The following is a 19756-nucleotide window of genomic DNA, read 5'->3' on the forward strand; positions in this document are numbered from 1 at the left end:
TGGCAGTGACAGGGGGTGATTGACGGGTGATTGACGGGTGATTGACGGGTGATTGACAGGTGATCAGGGGGGATAGATGCATACAGTACATGTGGGGGAGGGTCTGGGGAGAATCTGAGGGGTGGGGGGGTGATCAGGAGGGAGCGGGGGGCAGGGGGGGGATTAAAAAAAAAAATAGCGTTGACAGATAGTGACAGGGAGTGATTGATGGGTGATTAGGGGGGTGATTGGGTGCAAACAGGGGTCTGGGGGGTGGGCGGGGGGGGTCTGATGGGTGCTGTGGGCGATCTGGGGCAGGGGGGGGGGGGAAATCAGTGTGCTTGGTGCAGACTAGGGTGGCTGCAGCCTGCCCTGGTGGTCCCTCGGACATTGGGACCACCAGGGCAGGAGGCAGCCTGTATAATGCACTGTGTAAACATTACAAAGTGTATTATACACTTTGTATGCGGCGATTGTCGGGTTAACATCCCGCCGGCGCTTCTGTATGGCCGGCGGGATGTTGCGGCGGGTGAGCGGCGCCAGGCGGAGGCGGAGGATCGCGTCACGGATAACGCGATCGCTCCGCTCATGCCCATACAAGGACCGCCGCCAATTGTCAATACGGCGGTCCTTGCGGCGTCCACTTCCCGGCGGTCGGGAAGTGGTTAAGGGTAACGGAAGATATACTGACCACAGTGACAGAGGAAGGAGGGAGGGGTTGCTGCTGTAAAATAATGGTCGAATTGTGAGTGAAAAAAGGATGCTATTGTGGATGGGAATGCGAAGGAGACGCATGGCCAGGCCTACGCAGTAAGCCTGTCAGCGAAAACTAAACTAGCTGGCGGTGGAGGACAGGAGGATCCGTGAGTGTCTGCGAAGGCACAGGACGGCTGCAGGGGGCTAGTAGAAGCCCCAGGTGAGTAAAACTGTTTTTTTTTGTTTTGTTTTGTTTTTTATCCACGGCTTAAAGAGAAACTCCAACCTAGAATTGAACTTTATCCCTTTTACATGAGAAATATAATGATTTTCACAAACAGACCATCAGGGGGCGCTGTATGATTGATTTTGTGCTGAAACCTCTCCCACAAGAAGCTCTGAGTACCGCGGTACTCTGGGCAAACTGCCACAATGTAACAATGTTCACAGACAGGAAATGGCTGTTTACAGCTGTCTGTAAAGCCGGAACAGCTAGAAACAGCTACATAACCTGCCCACAGTAAAAATGTCACCATGTAATAAATGTCAGAATGTAAATCGGGGAGAGGAAAGATTTTACAATGAGCAAACACTGACTAACTCATTTATACATAATCATGGTAAAAAATGAAGCACTTTTTTACTACATTATTTTCACTGGAGTTCCTCTTTAAGTAACACTTTAATATATCATTCAAGCCACAAGCTGGTTACAATTTCTGTGTTATTGTCAACTAAACAACTGATAATAGTGGTGCAAGAAATGGAAGCAGTAAGTAGGCACACTTCAGGTTTATTGTAGGATATGTATCAGCTGTAACAAAAAAATGTTTTTCTTTAAAGGTTAATATGCTGTTGCATATTTTTTAGAGGAAGTTCAGGTCCGCTTTAACAAATGTTTTCTCCACCTAATCCAGGGTTTTCTGCTTTTATTTATTTTATTTTTTTTAGGACTTGGCGATTTCGAATGAGGACAATCTGCAGATGTTTAATCGCTGTAGCATTATGGCTCTGGTAGCGGCTTATCTGAACTTCCTGAGCCAGATGATCGCTGTCCCAGCATTTTGCCAGCACGTCAGCAAGGTAATACTGGTTCTCTTTGTTGTCATTATGCAATATAGCTGAGCTTTGCATGCAAATAACATTTGTTATGTATGCCTTTAAAAACCCCAAAACTCCCATGCCTAAGTCATCCCCTGGAGCCACAGTGACTCCTGCTACTCGAATGAGTTTAACAGAGAAGTAGAGAAAGAGGTGAAGCTAATAGAGGGCTGGTGCACACCAAAACCCGCTAGCAGATCCGCAAAACGCTAGCAGATTTTTAAACGCTTTTTTTTTATTTTTATGAGGCGTTTTGCTAGCGTTTTGCGGATTGCTGCTGCGGTTTTCAGTATAGTAGATTTCATATATTGTTACAGTAAAGCTGTTACTGAACAGCTTCTGTAACAAAAACGCCGGCAAAACCGCTCTGAACAGGCGTTTTTCAGAGCGGTTTGCGTTTTTCCTATACTTAACATTGAGGCAGAAACACATCCGAAATCCAAAAAATGCCTCACCCAGGCATTTTTCGTTTCTGCAAAACGCCTGCCGCTCTGGTGTGCACCACCCCATTGAGATACATTGACCAAGCAGATCCGCAGCCGCAAGCGGATCTGAAAACGCCCAAAAAGCCGCTCGGTGTGCACCAGCCCAGACTTATTTTTAAGAGCAACAGAACTGGCTCCTGGCTCGGAGAAACTGTTTCTCATTATTAAGGGCCCGTTTCCACTAGCGTAAAGAATGTGGCTTCCTTTCGGCGGCTATGGGGACTTGGATGCGTGCTGCGGTAATCTACAGCATGCTGTCCATAAATTCCCCCGTGTTGCTTCGTGCCGGATCGCGTAGGTCAATTTGCGTCAGTGGAAACTACTCCATTGACGTGAATTGGTTGCAGTTTCTTTGTGTTGCGATGCGGTGCGGTTTCCGCATAGCAACACATCTAGTGGAAACGGCCCTAAAGAACAAGCGAGACAACAAAGTAAAGCTATCTTTACCTACCTGGGCCGTTTCCAGCCCTTACAAGTCATGTGTGTCCCTCTCGGCAGCTCTAGTCCTCTCCCATCTCCCACTGGCAGCCTCTGAAGATCGCCGACATCACGTCACCTGGAGTGTACCGCGCCTGAATTCCCAGAAGACGCTGACCCGTCAGGGGTCAGCGATGCTTCAGACGCTGCCAGCAGTTCCCAGGATAAGACCGGGGCTGCGGCAATGGTGTTAAAAAAAAAAAAAAAATGATACCTCAGTAGTCTGTGGACTGTGGCTAGACCAGAGGCTTCCCAGATCCTCCTGGTGACAACCATTCCAGCACTGGGTCCCTCTGAACATAGGGCTTGTTGAATTCGCCAACCTAACGCTAAAGCAGCTTCTTATGCTTTATGGCCTGAAGAAGTGGTCTTGGTCCTGTGAAACGCGTTGCATTTTTTGAGTATACAATTAAAGATTTTTTTTCAGATAAATCTCGTACTGATTCCTCAATAGGGAGCTGTTACTTCCCCTATGTTTATTCGTTTTAACTTCTTTTAATCTGATTGGTGCCTCTGTTTTTCCTGCATTCACTTTGAGTGCACATTTTAATGAGTTTATTTTCTGTATTTCAGGTTATAGAAACCAGAACTGTGGAAGCTCCTTATTTTTTGCCAGACAACATTTTCAGAGATAAATGCAGGTAATTTGGAATCTTTTGTAAGGAAAGTTATCCTGATTTAAAGGGAACCAGAGATGAACGTTTCACACAAAAAAAAAATAAACATATCAGTCGATAGCTTGTAAAGAATAAATGCTCTACCTGATAATTTCACTGCTCTGGTGTGCCTTTTTTGTGTTTTTTATCCATTATTGCTCCGGGAAAAATCAAATATGGCCGCCGGATCATATCCCTTCTGCTTCCGGGTTATGAGTTGTTCTGGATGTGCTGTCTAGGCTATATGAGACTAGGCTGCTATTTAGACTATGTGCTTTCATTTTGATATGATGTGCAGCTGCCGGTAGGAAGTGTCTCTCAATGGAATGAATCTGCAGTCATTAGTATCTATACTGAGAGCACACAGATCATACAGTATTGCAGCCACACTTGTCTGTTTCAGAGATTCTCTCTCAGCAGCAGCAGCCCCTCCCATGTCATCACAGCTCTCAGTATGCAAAGCAGGAAATCTGAGCAAGGAGGTGGCAGGCTTGGGCTTGAAAAGACTCAACAGAGGAGTGACTCAGCTATAATGATTCCAGGTCAAACCTAGACTGAGCCAGTCGGGGATTCTTATCACAGCTGCTAATAGACTAATTAAGCAGATAAGAATGAAACTAAAAGCAGGGTAGGTGTTTACTGTCATGTTCCCACTGATAAATGTAATAAAATACATGAGGGTGCTTCGTCTCTGGTTCTCTTTAAGGTTATACTGCTTTTTCTTATATCTTGTTATATGATGGCTACAATCATGCTCTGTATATTAAAGGGGAACTGAAGTTAGAGGTATAAAGAGGCTGCCATATTTATTTCATTTTAATCAATACCAGTTGCCTGGCAGCCCTGCTGGTCTATTTCAATTCAGTAGTATCTGAATAAAACCAGAAACAAGCATGCAGCTAGTCTTGTCAGATCTGACTTTTAAGTCTGAACCACTGAAACACTTGATATGCTGCAAGCTTATTCAGGGGCTATGGCTAATAGTATTAGAGGCAGAGGATCAGCAGGGCTGCCAGGCAACTGGTATTGCTTAAAAGGAAATAAACATGACAGCCTCCATATACCTCTCTCTTCAATTCCCCTTTAAGAGCACACCTTACAAGTTAAAAAAAAAATGCTGTGAAATGGAGGCCCACCCTCCACTCAATAGGTTCTCCAAGTCTGTGGTTCTGTCTTACAAACACTGTACTGTTGACCTGAGGAAGCGGTAAGACCTGCGAAACACATTTGTCTTTTGTATCCAGTAAGAATTCTTATCTCCCATTCCTCACTTAATGTGACACTGCAACAAAGATAAGAGTCTCTTTATTCCTTATTTTCAGTTATGGCTTTATTTATGACAGTGCACCATTCTGTCATATTTGCAGTTTAGAAACCCACACTGTATTTTAAGCTGTAAAACAGTGCAGAGCTAATGATCCCCGAACTTTCCAGGGCTGTGAAGACTGTACAAAAATCATCCGACTCCAACTTCTCAGTTTATAAAACCACCCACTCTGACTCCAGGTACCCAAAATTGCTTCGACTCCCGACTCCACAGCCCTGGAACTTTCCTGCAGTAAAACCTTATCTCAAGCTGTCACTCAGTGTTTCTTGCCTGTTTAAGATATTCAGAAAACCGTACTGAGTTCGACCAAGTTGGTCGAATAGCTCAGAGAAACTCCTTTGCATAGATAACTGAAGTGTTTTAACTCCTTCTGTACTGAAAATAACATGAAACGTTTTTGTAATAAATTATCTGTACTACACATACAATTCAGTACCACATAAGTTTAAACTGGAAAGTGGCTTACTTTAAAGACTGCACCAGTAAAAATAAGATTTATTAGCACTAGACAACGCGTTTCGTGAGCATAGAAAAACTGACTTCATCAGACTAAATAACCGTGCCTAAATGAACATGAAAGTACTCAATACCAGACACCTATCATTCATAAAGTGTTGGAACTAAAAATTACATAAGTGCAAACCAGCCATTCTCTCCCACCATTCAACGTGGTTCACAGACAGGAAACTGTCAGGACCATGGGAATGACCTCACACTATAGGAGGGGCTTTCACCACAATATCAGCCATGCAGAGGCCCCTGATGATCTTTTCGAGAAAAGGTAAAGATTTCTCATAGGAAAGTGGGTATTTGCTACTGATTGGGATGAAGTTCAATCCTGGGTTAAAGTTTCTCTTTAACTACTTATTGCTGCGGGGGCAGTATATTTATGCCCCACTGGACTTCAACTAAAGATGCTCGTCTTTGTATTTCTATGCACGCCTTGTGTGCGTGCCCATCAGCCGCCGGTACATTTCAGATTGGTGAATGGGAATATATGTTCCCAAAGCCAATCTAAGTGCCTGATTCATGTATAATATTGCAGGTACAAAAAAATCCATTTAACCTTTCTGATACCACCCAAAGAAGCCCAATTTGTAGCGAAAGAAAAAATTATGTATGGATAATTTTAGGCATGATAAGTAGTTATAAAGTTATTGGCGAATGAATGGGAGTAACAATAAAATGTGAAAATTGCTCTGGTCCATAAGGGGAAGTAACCTGTAGTTGTCAAGTAGTGAAAGGCTAACGCCTATCTTACAGTTTATCGTGTGCCTTACTTCGGAGGACAACCCAGGTAAGAGTTGCCGGTATTTGCCTCCAAAGACCGTTTTATTTCAATGAATCTGAGCCAAGTCTCCAGGGTGTTCAGTGTTTTCCTATGTTCTCCAGCCTGGAGAGACACAGCATATTAGGTCCACTGTGTCATCAATAGAATGCTGAGGATTTTACCAAACACTTCCAGGGAAATCTGATTCTCTACAACGGAACCCTCAAGAAAGTCTGCCTGCATAGTTGGCGAGGATTCCCAGTACACACAGCAGTATTGATCAGAGCAGAGCTGAAAGCAGAAGCTGTAATCCGCGCACAGCGGCGGGCTGAAGACTAGCGGCTGTGAAACAGATCACTCGTTCCGCTGTGCCCTAAACCGCTTTAAGCTTTTTATACAGCTCGCCCTGCTATTTCTAAAAACAGTTTCTCGGCTAGATCTTCCTTTGTGTCGAGTACACAAGATACAAAGGGGTGTTTTATGCATGTGCTGTACAGAGCGGCCAGTCTTTGGGTGCACTCCGGCTCCCGAAGACTTCCGAAGCTCCCCCCGCAGCAGCAGTTCTTTTCCGATAGATAACAAGTTTTTAACTCTTCCTGTACTGGAAAACGAGACTTTTCTTTGCTACGAATGTGCTATTTCTTAGCCATACTACACATACAATTCATTATTTCATACGTTTATTTTTCCTTCAGGTTTGCTTTAACTCTGAGAGTTGATAGGAAACCTGTCAGTAGTGCAAGGAGCAGGAATCAAGGAACAGAAACTAGTAACACATTGGCCTTGATTCATAAAGCATTCCCGCATGCGGTAATGCAGAAAACAGCTGACTTTACCGAGCACTTAGCAAAATGTCAATTCATAAAAGCTGTTACCGCATGAAAAGCTGATATTCCCGAGCAGTGAGGTAAATTACCGCCTTGTGCAGGCGGTAATGGCACGGGGAATACCGCATGCTATGAAGAGGTGATAAGACAGCGATAAGTGCAGGGATGAATGGAGACTCAGCAGAAGCAGTGAGACACAGGCAGCAGCGGTGAGAACAGAACAAACAAGGCTTTCCTGAATACCCTAGGCTGTGTTTTTCACCTCTTGGGTAGCAGTTTTTCAGATGTGTATTTGCTGGAGGTGAATATGTAAAATGTATGTGAAATGTAAAGTTTCTTGAAGTTCTTCTAAGCTGTGGCAATTAAAGTGTTTAGAACAGGGGTCTCAAACTCAATTTACCTGGGGGCCGCAGGAGGCAAAGTCAGGATGAGGCTGGGCCGCATAAGGAATTTCACAATCACGGCGCATCGCCGCCTCTGCCCGCCCCTCTCACTCTTCCTTCACAGAGAGGGGCGGTGATCCGTGCCCCTGAAAGCTCTGCCCCTTCCAGGAAATGCCGGCGGATTGCCCCCCGGGCGATTTGGGGGCTCTGCAGCCCTCGTTTAGCGGCGGGGATGCGGCAGATTACTTGGGAGCACTGAAGCGAACTATAAGGAAGCTTTTGCCGGCGAGGGCCACAAAATATTTTATCGAGGGCCGCAAATGGCCCGCGGGCCGCGAGTTTGAGACCCCTGGTCTAGAAAGACTTCTAGACAGATTCAGAGCAGATTCAGGGCAAGGAGAGGCAGTAAAACTAAACATGCACATGAAGCTGGGATGTCTCTTTTGTCGTAATGCTGTCTCTGCACGGAGAACAGCCAAATGTAACATCTCAGCCAGCTAATCATTAATGTAACAACTCAGCCAGCTACATTCCTCATGTTACCGACAGCTCAGTTCGGAAAATCCTCGCATTTCTATCGCAGCTGTGAAAATGTTTATGCATGAGCACACAAGTCTAAAATACCGAATGCGGTATTTTCCTGACTAAATTTTTTTTTTTTTAATTGCAAAGCCTTTCATGACTCGAGGCCATTCTGTTACTATAAGAATAAAAAAAAAATAAAGTATTATCTCGGCTAAGGATAAGTGCTCACTAACACCGATTTAGACAGATTTGTGAACAATATTTGAGAGTAATGGGTCTATTGTGTATGTAGAAAATGTTTCAGATCTTTGAGTTCAGCTCATGCAAAATGGGAGTAAAACTGAAGGTGTTGAAATAAAATTTTTGCTCGTGTTAAAATAAGTCTGAAGTGTAATGAAGAAAAAAAAAACAAAAACAAAAACTCGCCTAAGGGAAGGTTCTGGGTCGTTTTAGAGCCTTCCTGTTACTCTTATGGTCCCCGTGTTCCACCGCTTTGTCCTGGTTAGCAGGCTCCGTCTGATGAGTCGAAGACTGCTCTCTTTCTCTGCGGGTGGCTTTCGTCAATCTTTGGGAGCCTGAGTGCTCCTGAAGACCAGCCTTTCCATACTGCTCGTGAAAATGAATGCGCAGTACGGAGCACCAGGGCTCCCGCAGCGGAAGAGAGAAGTCTTCGACCCGGTCGTAGACTGCTAACTGGGGAGCCAGCGCAGGAAGAACGGGATCAAGAGAGGAAAGTCTCTAGAGTCTTCCCTCTCCTTAGGTGAGTATCTGTTGGTGTTTTTTTTTGTTTGTTTTTTTTCCCTTCAGACTCCCTTTAGCTTACTCATTTTTATCTCACCATGGGCCAGATGCAATAAAATGCGTAAAGTTGCTATTCGCAGGGGGCGCACAGCAGTTTTACCATTATAATCATCGGTGGAGCCTCCTCCATTTACCAGTTAGCACCATGGGCCTTGTTGCGGTAAAGCACACGTTGCTATGGTAACGAGTAGTGTAACAAGTACTGTTAGAGTAGAGTTATCCTGCATGTCCTTTTCAGCAGAATAAACATCCTTTAACGGAATGATGCCCTTTGTTGTCTTTAACAGTCTTCCTAAATCCCTGGAGAAGCACGACAAGAATGTCTACTTCCTGACCAACAAGATAGCGGAGTCCCTGGGCGGCAGCGGCTACGGCGTGGAGAGGTTGTCTTCCCCTTACGTTCCGCAGGTGACAGGTAAGACCGCTTTCTCGGAGGCCTCTCTCCCAGTAGAACAATGAGCAGTCTCGGAACGCAGCCTTTGTGTAACTTTAGAAAAACAACAACTCTTTCTGGAAATACGATCCTGTGATGCCCCTGGTGTCTTGCAAATGATAGAAAGTGAGGATAACCTGTACATCTTTAGCATGCCACATGGAAAGGAAGTCAATGGCAGTTTCCATTTTGCTGTCAGTTTAAGGAAGTCAGCTAAAGAAGGTGAGATCTACTTACCTGGGTCTTTTTTCAGCCCCCCACAATTTTATAGGACAACTGAAGTGAGAGGTGTATGGAGGCTGCCGTATTTCCTTTTAAGCAATACCAGTTGCCTGGCAGCCCTGCTGATCCTCTGCCTCTAATACTTTCAGCCATAGCCCCTGAACAAGCATGTAGCAGATCAGGTGTTTCTGACATTGTCAGATATGACAAGATTAGCTGCATGATTGTTTCTGGTGTTATTCAGACACTACTTCAACCAAATAGATCAGCAGGATAGCCAGGTGACTGGTATTGTAATAGATACGGCAGCCTCCATACCTTCCCACTTCAATTGTCCTTTGACAGGTCCCTTGCTGTCCTCTCGTCCCGCAGCGTTGTGTCGCTGTGCCCCCAACTAACGCCTCCAACTGGCTCAGTCACGGGCTACTGCGCATGCGTGGCCTCCATGCCTCCATAATCCTGCTTCCGTGGCTGGGAGCATTCTACACTTGCGCAGTTTTACAAACTGGGAATTAGCAGAACTTTGCTGGCCATGGGAGATTAGACACTTAACCTGAAGAAGTGGGCGAAACTCAGGAAAAGCGTAGTTTGTTTTTGGTGTCCAATAAATTACCTCCTTATCAAGGTAAGACTGTTCCTTATTAACTCCCAAATTAGTAGTTTACACACACACTGGGGCACCTCCTCCCACCCTGTATATCGGTGTTCTGACTCAAGTTTGGAGTTACTGGCTGTACGCTTGGCAGGGGTGTGACTCCACACCACTGAACACTGAACCCAGAAAGTCGGCGTTAATGAATACTTTATAAAACTGGGTAAATAGGGCAGCCCCAATATTCTCCAGGCTTGATTTGACTCCTCTTGTGTGTCACCTGGGTTGACACCAGACTCAGCAGAACAGACACACAGATTGAGGTCTGTCTTAGAACTCGCTGTGTTGTGTTTTTGTTTGTGCCCTTGAAGCCTTTCAAATTCTTTTCAGAATGTTCCAAATTTAGAACAAAGAAAAATGAGTACAGCGTATTGAATTTTTATTTTTATATGCAGGAGGACAAGAAGAGCAGGTTCTTTAGACTGTGCTTTTATCTTGATAACAGAAGACATAGAATTTTTTATGTACTATTCACGCCTGTCATTCCAAAGTTATCCCACTAAAGGGTCTAAATTTACACCCTGCGCTGTTGGATGGATCGTAAGAGGCAGAAGAGTCATTTCAGGCCACGAGAACAGCAGCAGATACAGGGGCTCAGCAACAATAGGGCCTCACCAAGGAACAGTCTATTTCCCTCATTATTAGGCAGCCCCCCACTATAGATAGCTCAGTATTAGGGAGCCCCGCTCCCCAGTATAGAATACAAATATCTTGCATTCTTGTTATAACCCCTTCCCGACCGCCTAATGCAGATAGATTGTGACACCGCCGTCTGTTTACATTGAACATCGCTGCGATCTACGGCAGCGATGTACTGGGGACAGCCCTGTCACTTGGCTGTCCCCTGGAGAGGCTCTGTATGCGATCCCCTCTCATAAGCTGATGCCTATGAGAGAGTATCACTCTGATTGGCCCTCAAAGGGAGGGGGGGGGGGGGACATTTTACAAATTAAATACAATTACATTAATTAAAACCACTGCTGTATAGTGAGCCTGTAGCTTTCGATTTTACAGAGCCACACCAACCCCACATGCAGACAGCCTGTTTCAGACTTTTGGTCTTCCTCAGTGCAAGGCAGGGATTGGCTCTATGGAGCTTGGATCAGTACAACACAGTAACCAAGCAGCTTGGGGAGACCCAGAACCACTAGGAATGTATAGCGGGATAAAAGAGACCTAAAAGCCCTCCTACTAAAAAGCAATGCTTGGTGTGGGTTGCCTTCTTAAAACAGAAGGTCCTTGCGATAATTCAGCTTTAATTGGACATCTGTGGTTACCCACAATGCACCACTATTGAATAGAGAGGGTCAGTGAAATTAAATAATTCTTGCCTGCAAATTTAATTTCACGTCATATGCTGCCTCAATTCGAGCCACTCAAAAATTGCTCTAAGTGCTTGTGACATTTCATGGGTTTTCCGCTGAATGAGTTGTTGTCTTTCCTATTGTCTTGGGATAAATGATGGTCAGTTTAGACCCGCTCTCTCTTTAGCTTGCTTAGTCATTGTTAGTAATTTTACCAGCTTTTCTTGTTAAATTCACACCCCTGCTTGTTAGACTGTGTACCTGCATTCTCGGTCTAGTTTCAGTATGCTGTAGGCTTGTATTTAAGCTATTCACAAGTAGACCTGTCACTAACCTCCCCCCCCCCCCCCCCCCCCCTTGTGAAACGTGATTTAACCAATCCAATTTGTTTTACAAAAAGAAACTGTTCTCTCCACTTCTCAACGTAGCTCTCTTTCCATCAATCAAAAAAGTGCGTAAAAGTCCGACCCGATCCAAAGGTAATCTGGCTCCGCCTCCTAGGATGACCTAGCTTAGTGTTACTCCCCCCTCGTAACGTAATGTTACAGACTGTGTTGGCTTTTTTTTTTATAGTGTGTACTGACAAGTAGTTTGCAGAGATAATACTAATTTAGTCCTACAGTTATTACAGATCTGTAGCTTTTCTAGAATTTTAGAAAAATCCTTTTCCTTTGTGCCTTTAAAGGAGAAACATTACAATGGGGCGAGAGGTATAATGCTCCTCTTGATGCTATTATAACTGTGCAGAGGATGCTCGTCAACGATGTTTGCATCCTGGGGTAGCTTAGCTTGTTTTCCGTGAGGCTGACTCTAGTAGAGGAGCGATCGGCTTGGCCTCGACGTCTCCTGTATTGTCTGTGGCCAATCTTTAGGCTGATGGAAGAAATTAGACAGTCCACGGGTGTGCATAAAGGATCTCCACCCAGAAAACCAATTATTAACCCCACTTAGCGTTATGATTCTTTTTGGATTTTAGGGTCTAACGTTTCAGACCCTAAAACCTGGAAAAAATTATTCCCCAGAGGATCTTCCAACCCTAGTTCACGCCTTCATCACATCACGGCTGGATTACTGCAATGCCCTTTATGCTGGCCTCCCCAAAAAGGACCTGCGTCGCCTGCAATTAGTGCAGAATGCTGCTGCCAGATTGCTAACAAACCAGCCTCGCCACTGTCACATTACACCGATCCTTCGCTCACTGCACTGGCTACCAGTAGCATGGAGACTACTCTTCAAGATTGGACTGCTGACATTCAAATCCTTGCACAATCTGGGCCCTGGATACATGAAGGACTTGCTGAAGCTGCACCACACCTCTCACAACCTCAGATCAGCAAGTTCTATAAACTTGGTCACTCCCAGAGTGCACCTCAAAAAATCTGGAGACAGAGCCTTCTGTCATGCTGCCCCTACTCTTTGGAACTCCCTACCACACCCAGTAAAGACAGCACCATCCCTGGAGCTATTCAAATCCAGACTGAAAAGCCACCTGTTTAGCCTGGCATTTCCAGATTTATAAAATTCTTCCTCTGTACCACGATGGTCGGAGCCATGCTTATGCGCTTTGAGTCCCATGGGAGAAAAGCGCTTTACAAATGTTATTTGTTGTTGTTGTTGCTTGGGAGATCTGCAGCAGTTCCAGAAATCACTCACCTCCCTGGCACCAGCGCTGCAGTTTGCCCTCCATCCTCCAGGTGGCGCTGCAACTCTAAAGTGAGATTGACTGCTGTCGTCATGAAAACAGCCGACGATCTCACCAGGAGGAAGCAAAGCCTCGGTGGAGAGGAAGAATGGCGGCTGACGTCGAGATCCCTGGGAGGTATGTAGAAACTCTCCCGTTGCGCCCATTGCTCTGCACACAGCCTCCGGCGGCTACCCCGAGCATAGTTTGGGATTACCGCTCTGAGCTGCGGTTTTCCACCCCGACCCTACCTCGGGAATACCGCCAAGAGGGTTAATACATTCTATAAAATCATCCCGAAGAAAAACAATGGACTGAGTTATGCCTGCGCAGTAAGCTCCCGGAGACACGAGCAGAGGTGAGTACCGTACATGTGCGGCTGCGCAGCCGCAGTTGTATTAGAGGAATAATTAATCGGGACTGGCGGGGAATGGAGGATCGTAGGAGGATGGCGAGGAACATTACAGCTGCAGGGGGGCGATAGAAGCCCCATGAAAGTGTCAATTTTTTGTTTTTAAAACCCTCCACAGAACCCCTTTAACTGAGAGGGGTATGGATGTTTCTTTTTAAACAATACCAGTTGCGGGGTAGTCCTGCTGAGCTCTTTGGCTGCAGCAGTGGCTGAATCACACACCTGAAACAAGCATGCAGCTAATCCAGTCTAACTTCAGTCAGAGAACCTGATCTGCATGCTTGTTCAGGGGCTGTGGCTAAAAGTATTAGAGACACAGGATCAGCAGGAGAGTCAGGCAACAGGTATTGTTTTAAAAGGAGAAATCCAGATACTTCTCAGTTTAGGTACCCTTTAAAAATCCATATGGCCTGAAGCAGCAGAATACATTAAAGGACAACTGTCAGACTAAGACACTAAATGCAAATACACCACATGTGTACCCGGTGTTAATATGTACATGCTTACACAGCTACTGCTGCATAGTGATTAGGTTCAGGGCCCAGTAGCAATATGTGATCCACATTGGTTTGAAAAGCTGGACAGGTAATCATGTGACTTCTGTCCAGCGGAATCTGAAAAGCAAAGCACAAGTCACATGTCTGCTATTTTGGGATTGCTAAAAAAGGTATCTAGGCTTTATTCATTTGAATACGTACATTCTGTTCATATGATCTAAGGAATTAGTATAAATATATCTGTCTGCACAGTTATAGTACATTCACAAGCAGATGTTGAGACTCTGCTGTAAACCCTGGCGTGACCGGTTCTCTTCAGTGCCGCTAGAAGATCTTGGTGAGAAGTTTTGCAGAGCTCCGTGTTTTCAGTCACATCTCCAGTTCATTGTCAAACATTGCATCACCGAGAAGAGGAGACATTCATTCCGGCTTTCGCTGCGGAAGAATCGAGCAGCGTGAATTATTGAACGTATAATCATGAAAGCGCAATATGAAATCATTAATTTTCAAAGAGACGTTTCCTCCTCCGTGCTGAGAGACGAGCGCTTCTCGCAATCCGATGAAGTCGTGTAACCCGCGAAAAGGCTGCAGTCGAACCAAAACAGGAGCGGGGTGCCTGCTTGCTGGGACTTGTGGTTCATTAATAAAAATGTATGGTGTTGTATACAGTACCTTGCATAAGTCCACTTTCCCTCCCCCACCTTTCCAATATCCTCTGATTTATCCACTTTTTAATGTTAATTAAAATAAATTTAGAATTTTTACTAAAGGGACAGCTATCGGTAAAAAATGGTTTTTAATACTCTTTTATGGTTCACATTACCACTAGAGCTAGGGGCACTTTAATTATTCCCACAGTACTCTCTGTCTGCTTTAAAATCATATTTTACTCTTAACTCAGCTCACAAATACTCCACTATGTTCTCCTCACAGCATGCAGGAAAGACCGAGTAGGTAAGCTGATCAGAGGAGGTAACCGGTACCTAGATGTGCTGTAATATAACTAGCAGTCAGGGAGATATGTATACACTACTCCTGACTGCTTGTGATGTTACACTTCTGTCTCTGCAGCATGTTACAAAGCTCTGGCTGCTCAGTGCTGTCCATGCTGGGGGGAGGACCTTAATAAAGATATACTAATAATTCCTTTCTGAACAGTCACATAAGTGAAGACAATAAACACACATTGCTGTAAACTTAACCCCTCATCACCACCTGAATAAGATTCTTTCAGCTAGGTGATTACTAGACTTATACACTGAGGAGTTGATCGCAGTTGATGTGCAGGATCATGGCCCAGTCCTGCGAAGCCGGCACCTATTGTATCTGGATGTATCGGGATGATTTTACAGCAGCGAGGAAGAGCTATGTGAGGAAAGAAACCGCTCCTGGTACTTGTGATGTTTTCCATAACATACAGCATTTTAAAAAAGTTGCTTTAACTACTTTCGCCTCCTGGACATGCTAGCTACGTCCAGGAGGCCATGTGCGCGCACGGCCGCATGCACGAGTGCTCCCGGCCCGTGGTTTGTTAGCCAGGCGATCAGTGAATCGGGCTATGGTGCCCGATCACTGATTCCTCTCCCCCGCAGAAAAAGCGACAGCTTCTCTCGGAAGCTTCGCTTTTTCTGGCTCTAGCGTCCCTCTAAGTGTGTAACACGTAACGCTTAGAGTGACGTCATGTAAACAAACTCATGGCTGCCATCTTGTGGCCAAAAAGTAAAACTACAACCAAATGTAAAAAAAAAAAAAAAAAATCAACAATTTACTGAAAAAAAATTACTGTTTACATCCCACCCTCCCAAAGATACCCAAATAAAATGTGTAATATAAAAAAAATTAAAAAAATTTAAATATTTACCTAAGGGTCTAAACTTTTTAACCACTTGCCGACCGCCTACTTCATATTGGCGGCGGCAAAGTGGCAGCCCCAGGACCACGTAACGCAGATTGGCGTCAGGTCCTGGGGCACTCTCTGGCCGGGGATCGCGCGCTGGTATGCGCGCGCATCCACCGGCAATAGGCTCTGCCCACCCGCGACGTCAACCCGCCGGCCAATCGGAAGCGCCGGCGGGTTGTTAACCCGACGATCCCCGGATAGGAAGCGTATAATACGCTTTGTAATGTTTACAAAGTGTATTATACAGGCTGCCTCCTGCCCTGGTGGTCCCAGTGTCCGAGGGACCACCAGGGCAGGCTGCAGCCACCCTAGTCTGCACCCAAACACACTGATCTGCCCCCCCCCTGCCCCCTGATCGCCCACAGTACCCCTCAGACCCCCCCCTGCCCACCCTCCAGACCACCATTTGCACACAATCACCCCCCTAATCACCCATCAATCACTCCCTGTCACTATCTGTCAACGCTATTTTTTTTTTTAGTCCCTAAACTGCCCCCTGCTCCCTCCTGATCACCCCCCCCCCCCCTGTGTACTGTATGCATCTATCCCCCCTGATCACCTGTCAATCACCCATCAATCACCCGTCAATCACCCCCTGTCACTGCCACCCATCAATCGGCCCCTAACCTGCCCCTTGCGGGCAATCTGATCACCCACCCACACCAATAGATCGCCCGCAGATCCGACATCAGATCACCTCCCAAATCCATCGTTTACATCTATTCTCTCCTCTAAACACCCACTAATTACCCATCAATCACCCCCTATCACCACCTGTCACTGTTACCCATCAGATTAGACCCTTGCGGGCACCCAATCGCCCGCCCACACGCTCAGATTGCCCTCAACCCCCCCTTATCGATTAGCCAGTGCATTATTTACATCCGTTCTTCCCTGTAATAACCCACTGATCACCTGTCAATCACCCCCTGTCACTGCCACCCATCAATCACCCCCTGTCACTGCCACCCATCAATCAGCCCCTAACCTGCCCCTTGCGGGCAATCTGATCACCCACCCACACCAATAGATCGCCCGCAGATCCGACATCAGATCACCTCCCAAATCCATCGTTTATATCTATTCTCTCCTCTAAACACCCACTAATTACCCATCAATCACCCCCTATCACCACCTGTCACTGTTACCCATCAGATTAGACCCTAATCTGCCCCTTGCGGGCACCCAATCACCCGCCCACACCTCAGAACGCCCTCAGACCCCAGCCCTGATCACCTCGCTAGTGCATTGCTTGCATCTATTTCCCCCCTCTAATCACACCTTGAGACACCCATAAATCACCTCCTGTCACCCCCTAGCACACCTACCCATCAGATCAGGCCCTAATTTGCCCCGTGTGGGCTCCTGATCACTCGGCCAAACCCTCAGATCCCCCTCAGACCCCCTTCCGATCACCTCCCCAGTGCATTGATTGCATCTATTTCCCCCTCTAACCGCCCCCTGAGACACCCATCAATCACCTCCTGTCACCCCCCTAGCACTCCTATCCATCAGATCAGGCCCAATACATCCTGTCATCTAAGAGGCCACCCTGCTTATGACCGTTTCCACAAAATTTGCCCCCTCATAGACCACCTGTCATCAAAATTTGCAGATGCTTATACCCCTGAACAGTCATTTTGAGAAATTTGGTTTCCAGACTACTCACAGTTTTGGGCCCGTAAAATGCCAGGGCAGTATAGGAACCCCACAAGTGACCCCATTTTAGAAAGAAGACACCCCAAGGTATTCTGTTAGGTGTATGATGAGTTCATAGAAGATTTTATTTTTTGTCAAAAGTTTGTGAAAAAAACAATAAAAATCCAATTTCCGCTAACTTTTGACAAAAAATAAAATCTTCTATGAACTCATCATACACCTAACAGAATACCTTGGGGTGTCGTCTTTCTAAAATGGGGTCACTTGTGGGGTTCCTGTACTGCCCTGGCATTTTAGGGGCCCTAAACCGTAGGGAGTAGTCTAGAAAACAAATGCCTCAAAATGACCTGTGAATAGGACGATGGGCCCCTTAGCGCACCTAGGCTGCAAAAAAGTGTCACACATGTAATATCGCCATACTCAGGAGAAGTAGTATAATGTGTTTTGTGGTGTATTTTTACACATACCCATGCTGGGTGGGAGAAATCTCTCTGTAAATGGACAATTGTGTGTAAAAAAAATCAAAAATGTGTCATTTACAGAGATATTTCTTCCACCCAGCATGGTTATATGTAAAAATACACCACAGAACACATTATACTACTTCTTCTGAGTACGGCGATACCACATGTGTGACACTTTTTTGCAGCCTAACTGTGCTAAGGGGCCCAAAGTCCAATGAGTACCTTTAGGATTTCACAGGTCATTTTGAGACATTTGGGTTCAAGACTACTCCTAACGGTTTAGGGCCCCTAAAATGCCAGGGCAGTATTGGAACCCCACAAATGACCCCATTCTAGAAAGAAGACACCCCAAGGTATTCCGTTAGGAGTATGGTGAGTTCATAGAAGATTTTATTTTTTGTCACAAGTTAGCGGAAATTGATGTATTGTTTTTTTTTTTCACAAAGTGTCATTTTCCGCTAACTTGTGACAAAAAAAAAATCTTCTATGAACTCACCATACCCCTAACGGAAAACCTTGGAGTGTCTTCTTTCTAAAATGGGGTCACTTGTGGGGTTCCTATACTGCCCTGGCATTTTAGGGGCCCTAAACCGTGAGGAGTAGTCTAGAATCCAAATGCCTCAAAATGACCTGTGAATAGGACGTTAGGCCCCTTAGCGCACCTAGGTTGCAAAAAAGTGTCACACATGTGGTATCGCCGTACTCAGAAGAAGTAGTATAATGTGTTTTGAGGTGTATTTTTATACATACCCATGCTGGGTGGGAGAAATCTCTCTGTAAATGGACAATTGTGTGTAAAAAAAATCAAATAATTGTCATTTACAGAGATATTTCTCCCACCTAGCATCTGTATGTGTAAAAATACACCCCAAAACACATTATACTACTTCTCCTGAGTACGGCGGTACCACATGTGTGGCACTTTTTTGCACCCTAAGTGCGCTAAGGGGCCAAAAGTCCAATGAGTACCTTTAGGATTTCACAGGTCATTTTGCGACATTTGGTTTCAAGACTACTCCTCACGGTTTAGGGCCCCTAAAATGCCAGGGCAGTATAGGAACCCCACAAATGACCCCATTTTAGAAAGAAGACACCCCGAGGTATTCCGTTAGGAGTATGGTGAGTTCATAGAAGATTTTATTTTTGTCACAAGTTAGCAGAAAATGACACTTTGTGAAAAAAAACAATTCAAATCAATTTCCGCTAACTTGTGACCAAAAAAAAAAAATCTTCTATGAACTCACCATCCTCCTAATGGAATACCTTGGGGTGTCTTCTTTCTAAAATGGGGTAATTTGTGGGATTCCTATACTGTCCTGGCATTTTAGGGGCCCTAAACCGTGAGGAGCAGTCTTGAAACGAAATTTCTCAAAATGACCTGTGAAATCCTAAAGGTACTCATTGGACTTTGGGCCCCTTAGCGCAGTTAGGGTGCAAAAAAGTGCCACACATGTGGTATCGCCGTACTCAGGAGAAGTAGTATAATGTGTTTTGGGGTGTATTTTTCCACATACCCATGCTGAGTGGGAGAAATATCTCTATAAATTGACAATTGTGTGTAAAAAAAATAAAACAATTGTCATTTACGGAGATATTTCTCCCACCCAGCATGGGTATGTGTAAAAATACACCCCAAAACACATTATACTACTTCTCCTGAGTACGGCAATACCACATGTGTGGCACTTTTTTGCAGCCTAACTGCGCTAAGGGGCCCAAAGTCCAATGAGCATCTTTAGGCTTTACAGGGGTGCTTACAATTAGTCACCCCCCAAAATGCCAGGACAGTGAACACACCCCACAAATGACCCCATTTTGGAAAGTAGACACTTCAAGGTATTCAGAGAGTAGCATAGTGAGTCCGTGGCAGATTTCATTTTTTTTTCTCGCAAGTTAGAAGAAATGGAAACTTTTTTTTTTTTTTTTTTTGTTACAAAGTGTCATTTTCCGCTAACTTGTGACAAAAAATAAAATCTTCTATGAACTCACCATGCCTCTCACTGAA

At 45.2% G+C, this 19756-nt stretch overlaps 1 protein-coding gene across 2 annotated transcripts in view; it reads left to right on the plus strand.

Annotated features, from left to right (window-relative positions):
* Window positions 1–19756, plus strand: part of EFR3A (EFR3 homolog A) — a 180765-nt gene that overhangs the window by 151102 nt on the left and 9907 nt on the right. The window contains exons 17-20 of one of the 2 annotated variants that reach the window (XM_068238034.1): window positions 1627–1758; window positions 3312–3379; window positions 8815–8942; window positions 13981–14341. In XM_068238034.1, coding sequence (XP_068094135.1) covers window positions 1627–1758; window positions 3312–3379; window positions 8815–8942; window positions 13981–14021 — 369 coding nt within the window. In that variant the 3' untranslated portion in view covers window positions 14022–14341. Of the gene's footprint in view, window positions 1–1626; window positions 1759–3311; window positions 3380–8814; window positions 8943–13980; window positions 14342–19756 lie in introns of those variants that run through there. The other variant, XM_068238033.1, reaches the window with a different exon arrangement.

This window comes from Hyperolius riggenbachi, chromosome 5 (assembly GCF_040937935.1).
Source record: "Hyperolius riggenbachi isolate aHypRig1 chromosome 5, aHypRig1.pri, whole genome shotgun sequence".
Lineage (NCBI taxonomy): Eukaryota > Metazoa > Chordata > Amphibia > Anura > Hyperoliidae > Hyperolius > Hyperolius riggenbachi.